This window comes from Elaeis guineensis, chromosome 13 (assembly GCF_000442705.2).
Source record: "Elaeis guineensis isolate ETL-2024a chromosome 13, EG11, whole genome shotgun sequence".
In the NCBI taxonomy this organism is placed as follows: Eukaryota; Viridiplantae; Streptophyta; class Magnoliopsida; order Arecales; family Arecaceae; genus Elaeis; species Elaeis guineensis.
Genome location: NC_026005.2, coordinates 18,466,780 through 18,484,473, shown reverse-complemented (window position 1 = coordinate 18,484,473; position 17,694 = coordinate 18,466,780). Strand labels below are relative to the sequence as shown.

At 39.2% G+C, this 17,694-nt stretch overlaps 1 protein-coding gene across 1 annotated transcript; it reads left to right on the top strand.

Moving 5' to 3' along the window:
• The first annotated feature begins 7,445 nt into the window (after window positions 1-7,445).
• Window positions 7,446-9,163, top strand: LOC105056345 (protein MOTHER of FT and TFL1 homolog 1). The gene is made up of 4 exons (XM_010938512.3): window positions 7,446-7,723; window positions 7,816-7,877; window positions 8,047-8,087; window positions 8,723-9,163. Exons 1-4 carry the CDS (start codon window positions 7,529-7,531, stop codon window positions 8,950-8,952), a joined length of 528 nt encoding a protein of 175 aa, XP_010936814.1. The 5' UTR covers window positions 7,446-7,528; the 3' UTR covers window positions 8,953-9,163.
• Window positions 9,164-17,694: the final 8,531 nt, after the last annotated feature.

Sequence of the window (17,694 nt, the reverse complement as noted above, 5' to 3'; positions counted from 1 at the left end):
GGGCCAAACCAAAAGAGTCATCAGATTCAAGTGGAAGAAACTAGATTGGAAAGCTATCAGGCATATCCGGCAATGGTTGGATGACAATGTGTTTCACCGTATCGACTGAAACTTCAGCACACGCGATGAAAAAAGAGTGTTGAACAAGAAGCAGGGCGAAGACAACGAAAGAGACAAGGATGGGGTCCATATTCTATTAGGAAATGTTATGACTACGTTGTCACCCTGCAATCGAACTTTGCCTAGCCCTAGGTGTAGGGAGGCAACATATTTAGTGGGTGGTCGATAATGGTGCCTTCCATCATGGTACTCCACAGAGGGATCTGCTTATATCCTATACATAGTCCAGGAGATTTTGGCTACGTGAAGATCACAAATAATAGCATTTCGAATGCCATAGGAGCAGACGATGTTTCTCTTGATGCAAATATTGACTGCACATTATTTTTCTGACCTGTTAGGATTTGACGTCTCGAGATTCAGCCCACATTGAGCCCACAGCGAGGTTCGCGGCAAAAAATGGAGTCCAACGAGACCAAGATCACCTGAATCGGAGCTCGGATGGAGGAGATACGAGCTTTTGAAATCGGCACGAGAATCGAGGCGACGGAGGACCGCTGGCGACCGGTGGCGGGCGGCGGCGGCGCGGCCGCAGGCGGCGGCGCGCGGGACGCGCGTCCCAGGCCCGCACGGGACGCGCGACCCAGGCTTGCTGGCCCCTTGCCCCGGTCCACCGTGGACCGGGTGGTCCACGGCACGGTCTGTGGACCGCGTGGGCGTTTCCCACGTGTTTCTCGTGGTCCACGGCACTATTCCGTGGACCGGAGCGTGATCTAAGGGCCGAGGAGGCTCCCGGTCTTGATCCGACGGTCCAGGAGGTTTTTTGGCTTTGTTTAGGACTCCTAATCCCTCTCTAATCAAGTTTTAAACTAGGTTTAAGCCTTTAAAAGGCCCTGTGAGATAACAGAGAGGGTGTGGGTTCGGTTTCTCACCGCCGTACGAACCAGAGGAGAGAGAGAGGCTAGGGCGCTGAGAGAGAAGGAGCAGGAGGCTCCTGGACAGCGGTCGCCAGGCTCTTCAGGGGTTCAGGGGGTCTCCAAGAGAGAGAGAGTTTTTGTGAGGGAAACTTTATGTGAGAGAGAATTGGGTGTACAAGGGTTGAGGGTGAGGTCTCCTCTTGTAAAATTTTCTTTTCATAGTGAAGTTTGCATGTCCCGTGGAGGCGAGCCCTTTTGTGGCTGATCCATGTTTTTTGATTGTTTTTCCTTTTGTTTTGTTTCTTCTTTCTTTCTGCTGCATCGCGTGGTACTGAAAGGATCTTGGGAGGTGGTGTCCTGACCAGACATCCACCCAACACCTTCGCTTCCCATCTTTATGGAATTCTAACCCCCACCCAAATGTTCTCCTTGCACATTCCTATATGTTCCTATGGTGATAGTACGAAGAATCCAGTACAACCAAACAGTAGACCCGTTCTTCTAATGTATTGCAGCAAGCATACAGAGATATGAGACATATGCTGCATATGATAGGGATGTAATATGGATATGAGTCTATGATTTAGATTTTTCATTTCAGATCAAAAGATACATTTCAGTTGTCAGAAAAATTAAAAGGAAATCATAAGAATAACCAGATTACAGAAAGCACAAGCCTATGGATTTGCACCTTGTTTGCACAATGACGTAAGAGTACAAGATAGCCTCTTGATAATGTACAGATTCCTAATTCTTCTTGTGTGTGTGTGTGTGTAAAACAAGAAAAAGGAAAAGACCAGTGTAGCCTCCAGCCATCAAGGATAACATAACCAGACTAGTTCTAGGTCTTTAAACTTTTGGTCGTAGTTCCTGGCCGGGGGCAGAATAAATGGAAGGTGGTTGCAGGAGGCGTGGCGCGTGGGGGTAACAGGCTTCAGCAGGCGTGCATGCTGATGGCAGAGGCATGCATGGGTACAGATGGGTCTGGGGAGAGAACACAATAGATGAGCCTTCTCTTCTCCTTCATCACCAACTCTTGGTGCCCGTTTTAGTGCGTGAAATCCATCTCTCTCTGCTCTAAATTGGTCCTGCAAAGCTAAGTTCAGAAGAATGGCAAAGGAAATTAAAATATGATTATATGTACCTCTGAAGAGATTAGCAACTGTTTGATCAAACAAATAATCCCAACTCCATACAACAGAAGGAAAAAAAAAAAAAAAAGAAGAAAGAATCTGGAAATTCTCACTTTGCTAATTTTTGCACCTCAAATGAAAATCCCAAACCCTAGTGGGAGCATCACATTATGTCACGGCTTTAGTTTCAAAGAATATTTTTATTAAATCGTTGTGAAGTGCCATGGTGAATGGTTTGGACTGACAAGTCCAATGATGCCAGCTGAAGTCCAGGGACCAAAGATTAGGTTTGTCTCTAATCCGCCTCCTCCATGATCCCGGATTGTCAGGATGATAACTTGGTCGTGGCTCTTTTTCTCTTAATTTAACATCTGATGAGCAATCATTGCTTGCATTGAGTTGTTTATGACACAATATTTATATTCCTGATGAGCCCTATGATTTAGGATTGGGCTTGGTCTCTGGCTTTGAAAAAGTATGGATCATATGTCTAATTAGTAAAACTTCTAGTCATCAAAATAAACCAAAATATTTGACAAAAGCTAGAGGATAACATACCTCGATAACTTTTTGATCCTAACTTGCCCATCAAAACTTGGAAGGAAATGGTGAAAGATAAAACAGTAAGTATGTGGGGAGGAAAAGATTTCAAGGTGGAGTACCTATGTGTTTCACTTACTAAAAGATTTAGCAAGGAAACCATGATACACCATGGTAAGTTCTCCGATGGGCACTACCTGGACAAGCGAGTGCCAAGAGATGTAGGCGAATCACTCTCTCTTGCTCATTAGAACATGCTGGTTAATGGTGTCTGGGGAATCCTTCCCCTGTTTTATATGCTTATATACAGTGTGAATCAGAATTTGTGGAAAGGCAATGGATCTCATTGTATTTTTTGTTTCCTAAGTTGTCATAGTATTCATTGGTAGGTTATAATGCACGTATACAAACCCAAATCACTATAGAACTTGTTTCCTAGGATAGCAAATGGATCACAGCAGCAAGTGCATGAACATATGACGCCAAGGATCTTGTTTCCTAAACGGCTAGGAACACTTCATATTTTATTAAAACATATGCATAAATGAAAAAAACAAATGATTTATTCCTAAAAAGCATTAAGCCAATGAAAAAGCATGTAACTATCGTACATGAACCTACATCACCTAGAATGTTGTTTACTAAAATGTCATGGAACACGTTAAAATTTGCAAAATGGATTCATGAATAGAAGTTACCCCAAGAGTTCCCCTACATGGACTAGAATCACCAAGGACTTTGCATCAAGGATTATTCAATGTTTGCATAATAGCATGCAACCGACTGCACTTAATTTTATAAAAAGATTGTATTTTTCAAGATTATTTCAAAATACTATTAGCGTCTGTTTGATTGGAGTATGTCAAATTACAGGATAATTTGATGATTCATGGGAGTCATTTATCTGAAAAAATGATTTCAAAGGAAAATAATTTTTACTGTATTTGGTTGGTAGAAAAATTACTCCGAAAAATTATACGAGAAAAAGATTATTACATTTGGTTAGGAGTAATCTAATACAGAAATATGATAAATTTATAAATATATTTTTTAATATAAAATAATTTTTTAATACTAGGATAGCATTATCATCTTTAATTAGTTATTATATAACCACTATAATCATATAGTCCTTTGCATAATATTATCTCCGTCTTAATTTTTTGATAAAAAATTTTTATTGAATAAATTTGGAAAGACATCAAAATAAATTCAATGATTACATATACAATTTTATTGAAAATATTTTTGCCAAGTTTAGACTATCACCACTCAAAAATTTATCAAATATCAATCTTTCGGTAGTATTTATTTTACTTTCTCTCTCTAAAAAATAAAAAGGGCCTATTAATTTTTTTATCATCTTTTTTTTTCATTTTTATACCAAACATGATAATTTGATATGAGATTCATTTTTTATGGCAGATTAATCTAACCAAAGAGACCCTTAGGTTGTTATTTTGAAAACTCAATGCCATTTTAATCCCTCATCATTGAGGGAAGGGTGGCAAAAGCCATGAAGGCAAGCCATGGGGCACTGAGGTTGTCAGTCCCTCCTTCCATGATAGATGGGCGCTGGTTTAAGCCTGGTTCAAACCATATCAAGATGACTTCACCATCCGAGCTACAACACTGGAAACCTTGTTCTCATTTTCATGCACTTATGGTCTCCATTATTTTGGACTCATCATGTCAACAAAGAAGTGAAGAACGCAAGGAAATGACCATGAGAGATTTGAATGACCGTTTGATTGCGCCAAACAATTGTCTCTAGGGCAAAAGCAAAATTTCAAAAAGCAGTGTTGCTATTGAAAATTTGGTAACTTCTGTTGAGACACTGCTGTGGAGCTAACTTAGTTTTATATCTCTTTCTCCAAAAAAGGACTTAGTTCTGCATCATAATCTGCTGAGAAATAATGGTAACTTAAAAATTAGTTCAAACATGAAATTTTAGGGGAATAAAGCCTCAGAAATGGGCCTAGGAAGAACAACTAAGATCAACCTTAATAGCAAAAATCCACCCATGCTCGTAGTCCTTGGAACCTGCATGACCAAAGTCCGAACTGCTTTGCTAGTTCATACTTGAAGACTTTCAGGTCTGAATGTTGGTTGATTACCATCTCTATCTCACGAAAAGAAAGTTGTCATCTCTATCTCACACTAAATTTTGTATCATGGACTTTTTTGTTCTTTTGCAGAAAGTGAAAAAGATCCATAATTTAAGAAAAAAAATATTAGAGGGGGCTTTTCTGTCCTTTGAATCATTTCTTTTTACATGGGCTGTTAAAAAGCTAAAGTCCGTCCCCAAAGAAACTAGACTTGGCCTTAGGTTTGAGGCCCTAATGTGGGGCCCAGATCAGAGAAATAGTGGCTCTATGGAGTTCAACCTGGATCCATGGTCCAGACTCAATGTTCCAATTTAGGTGTGTCAAGTCCAACCTGAGCCTTGTCCCAGTAAATTGCTAGATTTTGTGTTCACCTTGAGCTGGCCTAATGAGAACTAACATTTCCATCTGCTGCCGAATTAGACTTACATAGGGCACGCAAAAGTAAAGAGTAAATTATAAAAATATTTTTGAGACTAGAGATAAATTATACTTACATCCAATAATTTAAAAGACCTGCACCCAACACTTTGCTGCATAACTTAAAAGAGTGTTAATCAAACTGTTAACCTTAAACATACTTCAAATATCATGTCAAAAAAATTTTAGGAATAACTAAAATAATCTTGTGTGACATAATAACCATCCAAGAATGTAAGAAAATGTGTGCATCCTCCTCCACACCTAAGAACAATTTTGACTTCTCACATGATGCAAAAGGTCTTACCAATGCTGTTCATTTAACTTGCATAGGTAGATTTTACGAACTACAAGGTATAAGTGTAATAAATGTAAACCTTAAGAGGAGTTTTATAATTTGGTATACGTGAAGGGAAAGACATGTTTTGGTTGGACGGTGACCTCTAATTTAATGTTTTTGTTGTATTGATTAAAACTAATGTTTTCTCTTTATACTTTTGATTTGGGTTCTACATTGCAATTTTGATTACTTTTCCCAACAAGTTTGCAATTAGATGTGAAGCTGGTAGATAATTATAAATCTAGCCAATGTGAAATCATAACTAGGTTTTTCATTGTTGTTCATCATCCTATAGTCCGATATGAAGCTATGCATGGAGGACTTTAGTCATAATAGCAGTTTATATGAGCTAAGAAAAGATTGAACATTTTGCACAAATAAAAAATCACTTGAATTTTACAAAAACTTTCTTTGATAGTTTTTATGTTTAACTTCAATACTTAATTTGTTCTTTTCCACTTAGGTAAGTGTACAAGCTATACTCTTATACACCAAAAAAGAGTAGTCAGAGGGGGACATATTGATAAAGTTGTGTAACTTCCTGTTATCTTTTACTTTAGGATTCAAATGTAAGCTTAAGGTTTACCTAATTGCCATTTTATGTATATCTCGATTAGTTCAAAATTTTAGCCGAATTTTAAAGCTCCTTTTACATCCAGCCCTAGATTTATAGACGCATAACTATGCGCAAAATAGATATTACCATGCATAGATTTAGATAGAACTATATGTACACAAGTTTAAGTGTAACTATTTGCAAAACACACATAACTCTATGCAAAACAGTGGCCAAACTAAGTAGAAAATTAAAACTAAAATGTTAACTATTTATGCTAGGGCTAAAATCTAAAATGTTAGTCAAAGAAAAGCAGGATATTTAAGCTTCTCTTCAAATATCTTCTAAATATCTACATGATTTTGATCTCATAGTATATCCAGAAAACCCTGCAAAGAGTAGTTGTTTGGCTTAGACACATGAATTGTATTCTTTTTGGTTTTGCTTCTAATTTATCGCAACATATTTTTTCACTTGTTCCCAAATCTCACCGTATTCCTTTTGAAATGCTCTCCACGTGTCTTGCGAATCCTGAAAAGATCTTTTGGTATCTTTAACTATAAAATTTGATGGCATTTAAAGTTTGAGGATTTTTTGAAGCATCTTGCACTTATTATAGCTAACAATTAGATCTATTTACTGCCAGTCAGCTTATTATTCTATTTTGAATCAATATGCATCGAATAAAAAATATCTTTCAGGGTTTAAAGGGTGAACCAACACCTATCAGAAGATATGTATGGCAATGAGGCTATAGCGTAGTTTGTTAAGTAAGAAAAATCTTGATAATAGATCATAACAAAAGAAAAATAGAAAAAAGAGATTATCTTTTGAACACATTAGATTTCTTAATTATCTATAATTAGATTGATATTAGACTTTTTTTTTAAAAAAATAGACACGTCATCCAAAATTGCATGCTTTACGTTCTCATTTTGATGGATTTGTTTTTTCTTTTTGGTTTTTCTGGGGAGGGGAGGTGGGGAGAAGTTTTGGGTGGCCCATAGATATGTTTAATGCGATGGAGTACAGCAGGCGAGCATGATATAAACTCTTACCATGCGGTGACCACATCCAGTGTCTGGGTGTGAATGCACTCCATGCAAAGCCGGTAACGGCATATCAAGCTAACCCTGGTTTTGTTAATTATTTAATACACCTTAATGCAGCCCTTCTTTAAGATCTTTACCGTACGCGTGTCGAAATTCCCTCCATTTGCTTCCACGTGGTGCCTGCTGCGCACTCCCTCGCCCCCATCACCCCATGTCCACCCGCATTCACAAGAACAACCCAATCGTTGGCACAAATTATTACCATGTCCCCAATATGTTCCCTTCTATTATAAAAGGGCCCCTCCCTCCTACCACACTTAACATCACATCTCTCTCCCACCCTCTCTCCCTCCCCCCCTCCCCTCTGGGGTTCCTTCAGTCAGAGATTTACACTAGCTGGTAGTCATGGCCAGCTGTGTGGATCCCCTTGTGGTAGGGAGAGTGATAGGTGAGGTGGTGGATCTCTTTGTTCCCACCATGAGCATGTCTGTGAACTACGGATCAAAGCATGTCAACAACGGCTGTGACATGAAGCCATCGATGGCCATCAACCCTCCGACGGTCCAGATCACAGGCCGGGGATCTGATCTCTATACCCTGGTTCGAATGGCTCGCTATATGCCCTTGTTTGTCTTAGCATGCATGAATTGGTGACTTAACTATTACTGGTTCATTAATTGTATGCGTTACAGGTCATGACTGATCCCGATGCACCCAGTCCTAGTGAACCTACTATGAGGGAGTGGCTCCACTGGTAGGCACTAATCCAAGTGATCTCTCTTGCTTAGTTTCTTCCTCCACACACACACACACAGATGCATATATATATATATATTGATAAAGGCTTTCTTCTTATTATTTAAGTTCTTCCATTTGTTACAATATATCCTTTTCTCATTATTTGCTTGTTTTTGTGGATTTAGGGTGGTCGTTAATATACCTGGTGGAACAGATCCCTCCCAAGGTGAGTAAACAGTCCTGTGTATAAGAGACAAAAATAAAGCACAAAGGAAAGCTGAAAAAGAAAAAACAACAAGTTAGAATGTATTATCTTTATGAAAAGGTTGTCGTTGATAGTCCTAGTATTTAACGTAATGGATAATTTTGATTATTTTTGTAAAGTATTTTTTTTGATTTTAAAGGTAGATAAAATATTTTTTTTGTAGTGTATATATATATGTTCTTTACAACGGTTTTCAAATAATATATCTCTGCGAGGAATGTGTCCAAATACACTGTGAGTGCAATATCTTCAGAAAAAGATGTGATCATGCGACTGCAGGAGACTCGCAGAGACCACTGCATGGTTCGTTTTTTTTTTTTTTTTTGATGAAAACCCCTGCACGGTTCATGCAATGAGTTCAGAGCCTTTCTGATCCCCAAAATGTCTTCCAAAAACCAACCTCCTCAAGCCACGCACATCCCTCCCCCCTGTTCCCATTTGGCACTCAACAGTTGTCATGCCCGGCCTTTGAGACGTGTCACCCACATGAAAATTGTCTATGCCACCTCATGACACGTGTCACTCTGAGTCTATGTCTTTCTTCCATCCCTGCTAACTTTATTATTTTGTTGTTTTCTTGGTGGTGGTGGTGGCAGGAGAGGAGGTGGTGCCGTACATGGGACCGCGGCCGCCGGTGGGCATCCACCGCTACGTTCTGGTGCTTTTCCAGCAGAAGTCGAGGTTCTCAATGGGGATAGGGCTGTCTCTGCCGGCGTCCCGTGCCAACTTCAACACCCGTGCCTTCGCCGCCCAGCGTGACCTCGGCCTCCCCGTTGCCGTCGTCTACTTTAATGCCCAGAAGGAGCCCGCCAACCGCCGCCGCTGAACCCCCTTCCATCTCATCCATCGTCCCACGCATTCTCGCAATACTTCACTCTGGTCTTATAGTCTTGGGTGCTCTCGATCTCTTAGTTTGCGGAACTCTGTTCAATAAATACCATATGCTTTCACGGAAAGGATATGGTGATGCTGTCTGTCAAATATAAAGCAGTGTGTTACATATATTGAATGATATTATGGATTACGGTTATAGTTTTTGATTGATTCTTATGGTGCTTTTTAGTGTTTGCCAAAAGATACGATGAGTCTTGGATGCTTAATTAAAAAGTTAGATGAGAAGCAGAAGAACATTCTAGATTTGGGATAGAAGCAAGGATTCTGTGTGGGTAGTTGGTGTCTTTCAACTTTCAAGAGTAAGTGATGGCATTTCTTAAGTGGCGTTGCTAATGGGGTTAGCTCGATGGGTTCCTTGGAAATTTTCCTTTCTGAGGTCCCTTGCATCTGCTCCATACCAACCAGAAAGAGTATTAGCGCTTTTGGTGGGTAGCCCGAGTAAAACAAAAGGAAATAAAGGGCGTGCGCTTCAAAAGCTGTATCTAAAAAGGAGGGGAGAGAGAGAGAGAGTAACCGTATCTTTGGTACGAAGAATGGATTGAAAGAAACATGGACGGAGGAGGGAGGATGAATAAATTTTCTATCAATTTTTTTATATATTTAATAAAATATAAAAAGATGGATAAAAATAATTTTTTTCTCTATTTGGAATAGGAGAAATAAGAGAAAGGATAGATGATATTTTACAAAATTATCTTTCGATAAAAATATTATTATTATTATCAATTTATAATATTTATTTATACTAAAGGAGTAAACAATCTATAAACTTATAATCTTTATAATCTATAATTATATTAAAAATTATATAAATATTGAATTTAATAATGATTTCATAAATAAATTATCAATAAATTAATTATATAAATAACTAACTAATTTATAATTTAATTTAAATAGTTAATTAATATTATATAAATAAATAATTAAAAAATAATAAATATAAATAGAGAAATAGAAGATAATTTAATTATTTCATTATAATTATTAAAATTATATATTAATATTAAAATAATAGCTAATAAAATTTAATAGTATATAATTAATAGTATATATAAAAATATATATAAATAATATTAATAAAAAAATAGTATTATATTTTTATCAAAAAAATTAATAAGGGATAATTTTGTTAATATTAAAATTCATTATTCAATGCTCTATGCCTCCATCCATCCATCCTTCTTTCATTCTTTCAATTTGAGAGAATGCAAAATAGTGGGTCAGGATGGATTGATAATCCACCTTATTTATCCATCCTTTCTGTAACTTTTTGAATCAAACGATGGATGAAGGCCATCAATCCTTCCAATTCCATCCATCCACCCTTTCATGACCCCAACCAAACACAACTTAAGAGTAGAGTGCCTTTGATTGTATTCATGACACAGGTGATAATTGGATGGGTTTGGATCAGACAGGGATTGGATCAATATGAGTTAGATAAAAAATCATCAATCCAAATATGATATATTTATTAAATAAATTAAAATTTTAGATTTAAATTTGATCCATTTATTAAACAGATAATTCAATCTAATCTGCTCAGTCCATTTATTAAATAGATTAAATTAGTTTAGATTTATTTAAATCGATTAAACAAGTTTAATTAATTGGGTTAGAAACAGGTTAAGCAGGTTCTAAACAGGTTAAATAGGTCAGAAACAGATTAAGCAAGTTTAAGTAGGTTAAATAGATCTTAAACAGATTAAAATTAGCTAAATAGGTTATTTGAGTCAATCCGATCTGAATATTAAATAGATTAAATAGATCAAATATCAAAATCCAAATCTAATCAAAATATTCAATAGACTAAACGGATCAATCTGTTTATGATCCAAATCTATTTAGCTTAAATCTAAACCTATTGTTAAGAGTAATCTGGAATGGACCAGTGATGTATGAAGATTCAAGCCAATTATGACCTATCAGGTCCATATCAGCACCTTTTAAGCGGCCTAATTATTGTGATTTGTCCAACCTCTGGTCGGCAAATGTCTATCCCGACCCTTGATCAGAGGCTATTCTATCCAATCTCTCATTGGCATATTCTCAGTCTAAATCTTTGAGTGAAAAAAGTTTGGTCCGACCCTTGGTCGGAAAACTATCAGTCCCAACTCCTAGTCGGCATGCTACACTCTCTGATCTTTCCTCAAAAGCAGATTGATCGGGCTCAAATTCAAAAGGCAGGTGCCAACTGGCCATAGTTGTCAATGCTATCTGACCATAGCGTCAATACTATCTGGGTGTAACCACCTGATCCTGAGAATCTTTCAGACGTTACCGTCTGATCCTGAGAATCACAATCAAATAACCGCACTAGATTTGACCAGTATGTCTACCAAAAATGGTTACACAGCTGTCTCCTCTATAAATACAAACCCTGAAGATCCAAGTAAGCAATCCATCTCAGAGAGCTAAAACTCTACTCCTCTATTTGCATGTTCTGATTTGAGCATCGGAGGATCCTTGTCAAAGCATAATCCTCTGACTCAGACTTTTTTGCAGGTTGCTCTAGTATTGCACTTCTCAATTTTTGACGTCAACTAGAAATAAGCCGCAATAGATAGAGGAAGGGCTGAATCTCAGGTCTTATAGAAAGAAACAGATAAGTCAGAAACTCTAAAAGATGGCTCCACGTAGGACTTCCTCTCGGTGAACCAACACCTTCACCTCCCGACAGGTGAAGAATGAAATAAATCACTCTGCTCTCGAACCTCTAGCGATGGTGGAAGTTCCTGTGCCAGTGCAGCAATCTGCGGCGGTGATCATGGAGCAATTCAACCTGCTTTTCCAGCAGGTGCAACAACTAATAGCTGTTATTCAGGTAGCGATCCAGCCTCTGCCGGTACCTCAGTCGGTGAATCAAACCAGATGACTGGTGGCGGATCATTCTCAAGAGCCAAGGAGACGGCGGTCTCTGAGTCTTTGGTTGGGGTATGATTCAACCCCCAGCTGACGGTCTCCTCTGTGCTCTAAAGCGCATACCAATTGAGATGTGGAAGTTGAGCGAAGACTTCAAGAAATGGATCGAAAGATTCAGCAGATTTACAACAATCTATTAGTCCCATCCGATGGGTTTGATTCTGAACCGCCTTTCATGGAGAGCATCCTCCAGGAACCTATCCCACCAAACTTCAAGGTTCTCCAGCTGGACGGCTGCGACGGGACCACAGATCCTGCCGATCATGTCAACAGCTTTCGAGTAGTTATGCTCCTTCAGGAAGACTTCGATGTTATCCTGTGCCGAGCCTTCTCCTCCACTTTGAAGGGGGCGGCCTGATATTGATACTCCAATCTGAAGCTGGCTTCTATTTACTTTTTTCGACAGCTGAGCCAAACCTTTGCTGCCCACTTCATCACCAGCCGACGACAACAGAAGCATTCGGATTATCTTCAGACCATCAAATAGAAGGAGGGAGAGTCTATTCGATCTTATATAGTTCAGTTCAACAGAGCTATATTGGAAGTCCGCAACCTAAATCACTCAGTTGCAATGTCCGCCTTGCAGGATGGATTGTTGATGGGTGACTTTAAAAAGTCACTGTTGAAGATTTTTTACCAAATTTTTTTAAAAATACTGGCTCGAGCAGAGAAATATGCCCGATTGGAAGATTCTCTAATGGAAGAAACCGCTAGAATAACCTCAACTTTAGGGAATCAAGAGTAGAACAGGGCTCGCTCGCGCAAGCGAAATGATGGAAATCACTGCTGTTCAAGATCTCCATGGAGGAGAAGGAATATTTTGCCAAGAAGGAATCGTTCACCTCCAAGGTGGTTTAGCGATCTCACTCTTTTAATACTTCTAGGAGAGATTTTGATGGAGGTGCGAGCTGAGCTGCCTTTGCCTTCTAAGATGCGGACAAATTCGGGGCACCGTGATCAAAATAAGTATTGTCTTTATCATCATGATCACGATCACGATACTGAAAATTATTATCAGCTCAAAGATAAAATTGAGCATTTGATTTGAGAGGAGAGACTGGATTGGTTCATCTGACGATAAGGTGTGGGAAAATTCAGTGCAGGGGTAAAATGGTAATTTTAAAATTTTTTCAAAATCATAATTTTACAGCGAAAAAATATTAATTAATCTAATTAATTAACATAAATTTATCCTACATTAGGATCTAAATATGATATATAGCATGCATGCATTTAAATTTGAAATTAGAATTTGAATAATAAATACTTTATTGTAATGTGTTTAGAACACAATATCTTTGAGCGGGTAGTAGATCGCCACAATCTGATCACCGTTGGGAGAGTCTGATCGTCGCGACACAGCTACACAGTGTGTCTGGCCTCTGCGGATTGTCCACACGAAGCTCCCGATCTGATCGACTCCTCATGAGTGCTAGCTCGTTCTAGAGTCCTTTTGACAGTCGATGCTGATCGAACTCCTTCGATCGATGTCTGTCGATTCTTCAGATACTTCGGATCGTCAACAAACGTGCTTGAGAGGATGTTGAAGATATCCCTGAGATTTTGTGGGCTCACGACACTCGTAGCTCACTTTCTCACTTCCCGAACCCCAGGCGAAAACTCTAGAGAACTCATCGGAAATCTTGCACCCACTTTTCTTTCTTTTCTTTTTTTTTCTCTTGGAAGGATATGGACTTCCTTCTCACGCACAAGACTTCTCACGCCCCAAAATTTTTCTTCAAAAATCTTCTTCTGCATGCCCCACTATTCTCCTCCTTTATAACCACGTCAAACATCTTATCCAAAAGAAAAGATAAAGATGAGTAATTGCACATTTGAATTCAAATCAAATTTTGAATTCAAATGGACATCAACTCATCCCTTATCCACTAAAGGCATGAGGCGTGGCTTAAATTGTGCACCGAGTGATTTCATGAGAAACCTTTTCTTATTTAATAAATGGGGCGTAAAAAAAGAGATAAGGTGTAAAGATTGATTGCCCATTCAAATTCAAACTTTATTTTGCATTTGAATGGCCAACCAATCATTTTTATCCATTCATATGGCACATTAAAGTGGGGCATGGAGAGGGCTTGGCGTGAGAAAATAATTCATGAGAAGTTTCTTCTCATGAATTCAAATCCTAATCAAATCAGAAATTGACTAAGTCCAACCCCTGATCAAATCAGGGACCAAACCATCTCGACGATTAGGTCAACTCTTAACCTAATGGGGTCAAACCCAACTGAATCCAATTCAATTGGACTTGATCCAAAAATAATTACTCAATCAAATTGAGTTAATTAGCGATCAAATCACTAATTAAACCTCTCATAAATACTGAGTCTAAATTCGATGGACAATCGGGCATCAGAATTCATCGATATGTAACCCTGATCGAAAAGTCCCAACCAGTGGGACTCTTGATCCCGGTACCCATAATGTGTGGAACTCATGATCAGAGAATCCTGATTCTCGATCACTGAGTCTCAAATATGTAGGATTCTACACCAGCCATCAGATCAGATAGGAACCTCTAATGTGTGTGACCCTGCAGGTTCGAACCTAAGTCGGTAGCACAGGAACCAATTTCTGTACTATTCGAAGTGACCATCTAGCAATGGTACCCGACGTCCGGATAGGTCGAAGAGTCGCAATCGCAACACTCAGAATCTACATAAATATAGTTACTGTATAATTCATCCTTTTGACCCCTGTGTTTAGGATGACTCAGGGTTAAACTGTCAACCTTGATCAGATCATCCGAATCGTGCTCAACTCAAACAGTCCTGTGACTCCTCACAAGGGCTACTCTGGTCAAGATTTTGTTAAATTGAAACACGACTGTACACAGCTCCTAAACTGGAGTGGTCAATCCCATCTTGACACACACACCGACAAGTTAAGTACTTGACTACTCCAGCAGCCTTCCATCACTGAATTAGAAATTCAGGTAGTCCAGTGCCTAAATGCAGTGAGTTGCTTGCAAGTCACCATGGCGGTCTCAGGTCGGAGGGATATTTATACCCATATTCCATCGGAGCAAATCTTGACAGCAGAAATAGCTCCAGAGTCGATCACGTTCAGTGCAGATGTACCCTTACATCTCACCTGTATGCCATACCAGTGTCTCCACACTCATTGATTAAGAGGATAACCAACTTATATGGCACACAACGACCTATGCTTGATAAATATTATCATCCTTGGTAACAACGTATCGTTTGGTCGTGAACAGATTTAAGGACTAAACGACAAATCCTCTTTTGTCGAGTCTAAATAGTCCTAAGGACTTCACTACAATATAGGAGTTCATTAGAAGATGAAACATTTTGTGATGAAAAAATATCAAAATAATTTTTATTAATTCATAATTCATGTACAAATATAAAAATGAGCACAACCGTCAACAGGCTGACGATTGACTTTGGGACACTATTTCCAATAATCTCCCACTTGGCCTAAAGCCAATCGGTGCAGTATCTAATACCCATCTTCGACTTGTAGTTATCGAACTCCTTCACCGCAATGGCTTTAGTGAATGGGTCAGCTAGATTCTCCTTCCCGTCGATCTTCTGAAGATCGACATCACCTCGATCCACAATTTTTCGGATGAGATGGTAGCGGCACAGAATATGCTTCATCCACTGGTGTGCCTTTAGTTTCTTCGCCTGAGCAATGGCTCCAGAGCTGTCACAGCAGAGCAGAACTGGACCAATAAGGGAGGATGCTACTCCGAGCTCGGTGATAAATTTTCTCAGGCACACCGTTTCTTTGGCAGCATTTGATGCAGCGACATACTCCGTCTCGCAAACTGAATCAGCCACTGTGTGCTGTTTGGAACTTTTCCAGCAGATAGCCCCACCATTAAGGGTAAAAATAAATTCCGACACACTTTTGCTGTCATCGTGATCAGACTGAAAACTAGAGCCTGTAAACCCTATAAGTCTCAAGTCCGATTCACCATAAACAAGCCACTAGTCCTTAGTATTTTTTAAATACTTCAGGATAGTTTTAACAACCTTCCAGTGATTCTCTCTTGGATCAGATTGGTATCTACTCGCTACCCTTAGTGAGTATGCCATATTTGATCGTGTACATGTCATGACGTACATGATAGATCCCACTGCCGAAGCATATGAAATCCTACCCATACGCTCTCTCTCTTGAGGTATTGTCGGACAATCCCTCTTCGAGAGAGAAATTCCATGGCCTATCGGAAAATAGCCTTTCTTGGAATTCTTCATGCTGAACCTCTTCAGCATAGTATCAATGTACGTGGATTGTGATAAACCAAGCAATTTTTTAGATCTATCCCTATAGATTCTCATCCTTAGAATATAGGAAACTTCTCCCAGATCCTTCATGGAGAACTGTGACGATAGTTAAATCTTTATTCCCTGTAATGCAGGGACATCATTCTCGATTAAGAGAATGTCATCCACATACAATACAAGAAATACTACTACTGGACCATTAGCCCACTTATAAATGCATGGCTCTTCTCTGTTCTTAACGAAGCCATACGTCTTGATCGTCTTATCAAAATGTATGTTCCAACTCTGTGATGCCTGCTTAAGTCCATAAATGGACCTCTGTAGCCTGCACACCTTAGACTCATCTGTGGATGTGAATCCTTCAGGTTGTATCATATACACCTCTTCATCCAGCTCTCCATTTAGGAAAGCTGTCTTCACATCCATCTGCTAGATTTTATAGTCCAGATGGGTAGCTATCGCAAGCATAATCCGAATGGATTTGAGCATTGCCACAGGAGAAAATATCTCGTCATAGTCTATACCATAATGTTGACGATATCCCTTGGCAACCAGATGGGTTTTATAGGTTTTCACCTTTCCGTCTGCGCCTCTCTTCCTCTTGAAGACCCACTTACACCCTATGGATTTTACTCCTTTGGGTGGGTCAACCAATATCCACACATTGTTGACCTTCATGGACTTCATTTCAGATTTCATGGCCTCCAGCCATTTCTCAGAGTCGGATCTCTGCATTGCATCCATGTAGATGATCAGATCCTCATCATTTTCATCAAGTTCGATAGGATCGTCATCTCAGACCAAGAAACCATAGTATCTGTCCGGTTGACGTGGTACTTTACCAGATCGCCTTAAGGGTGCTTGAACAATGGGTTCCGGATCTGATCTAACCAAATCCGGTTCAGGTTCAGCAACTTGTGTCGGTTTTTCCACCTGCCGAACTTCGTCAAGTTCGATCTTAGAGGCAACAGTCCCTTCACCAAGAAACTTCTTTTTCAAAAAGATTGCCTTAAGACTGACAAATATTTTTTGCTCATCAGCTAGGTAGAAGTAATACCCTTTGGTCTCTTTTGGGTACCCTATAAAATTACACTTGTCAGATCTAGGTCCTAGCTTGTCCGTAATTAAACGTTTAACATAAGCCGGATACCCCCAAACCCTAAGGTGCGAGAGTACTGGCTTACGTCCTATCCATATCTCATATGGCATTTTGGTTACCGACTTACTCGAAACTCTATTTAGAAGGTAACAAGCCGATTCGAGCGCATATCCCCAGAGGAAGATCGACAGACCAGCAAATCCCATCATGGATCGAACCATGTCCAACAAGATCCGATTTCTCCTTTCAGATACACCATTATATTGTGGTATTCCAGGAGGAGTCCACTGAGAGAGAATCCCATTCTCCCCAAGATATGTCAGAAAATCATTGGAAAGGTATTCACCTCCTCGATCAAATCAAAGAATTTTAA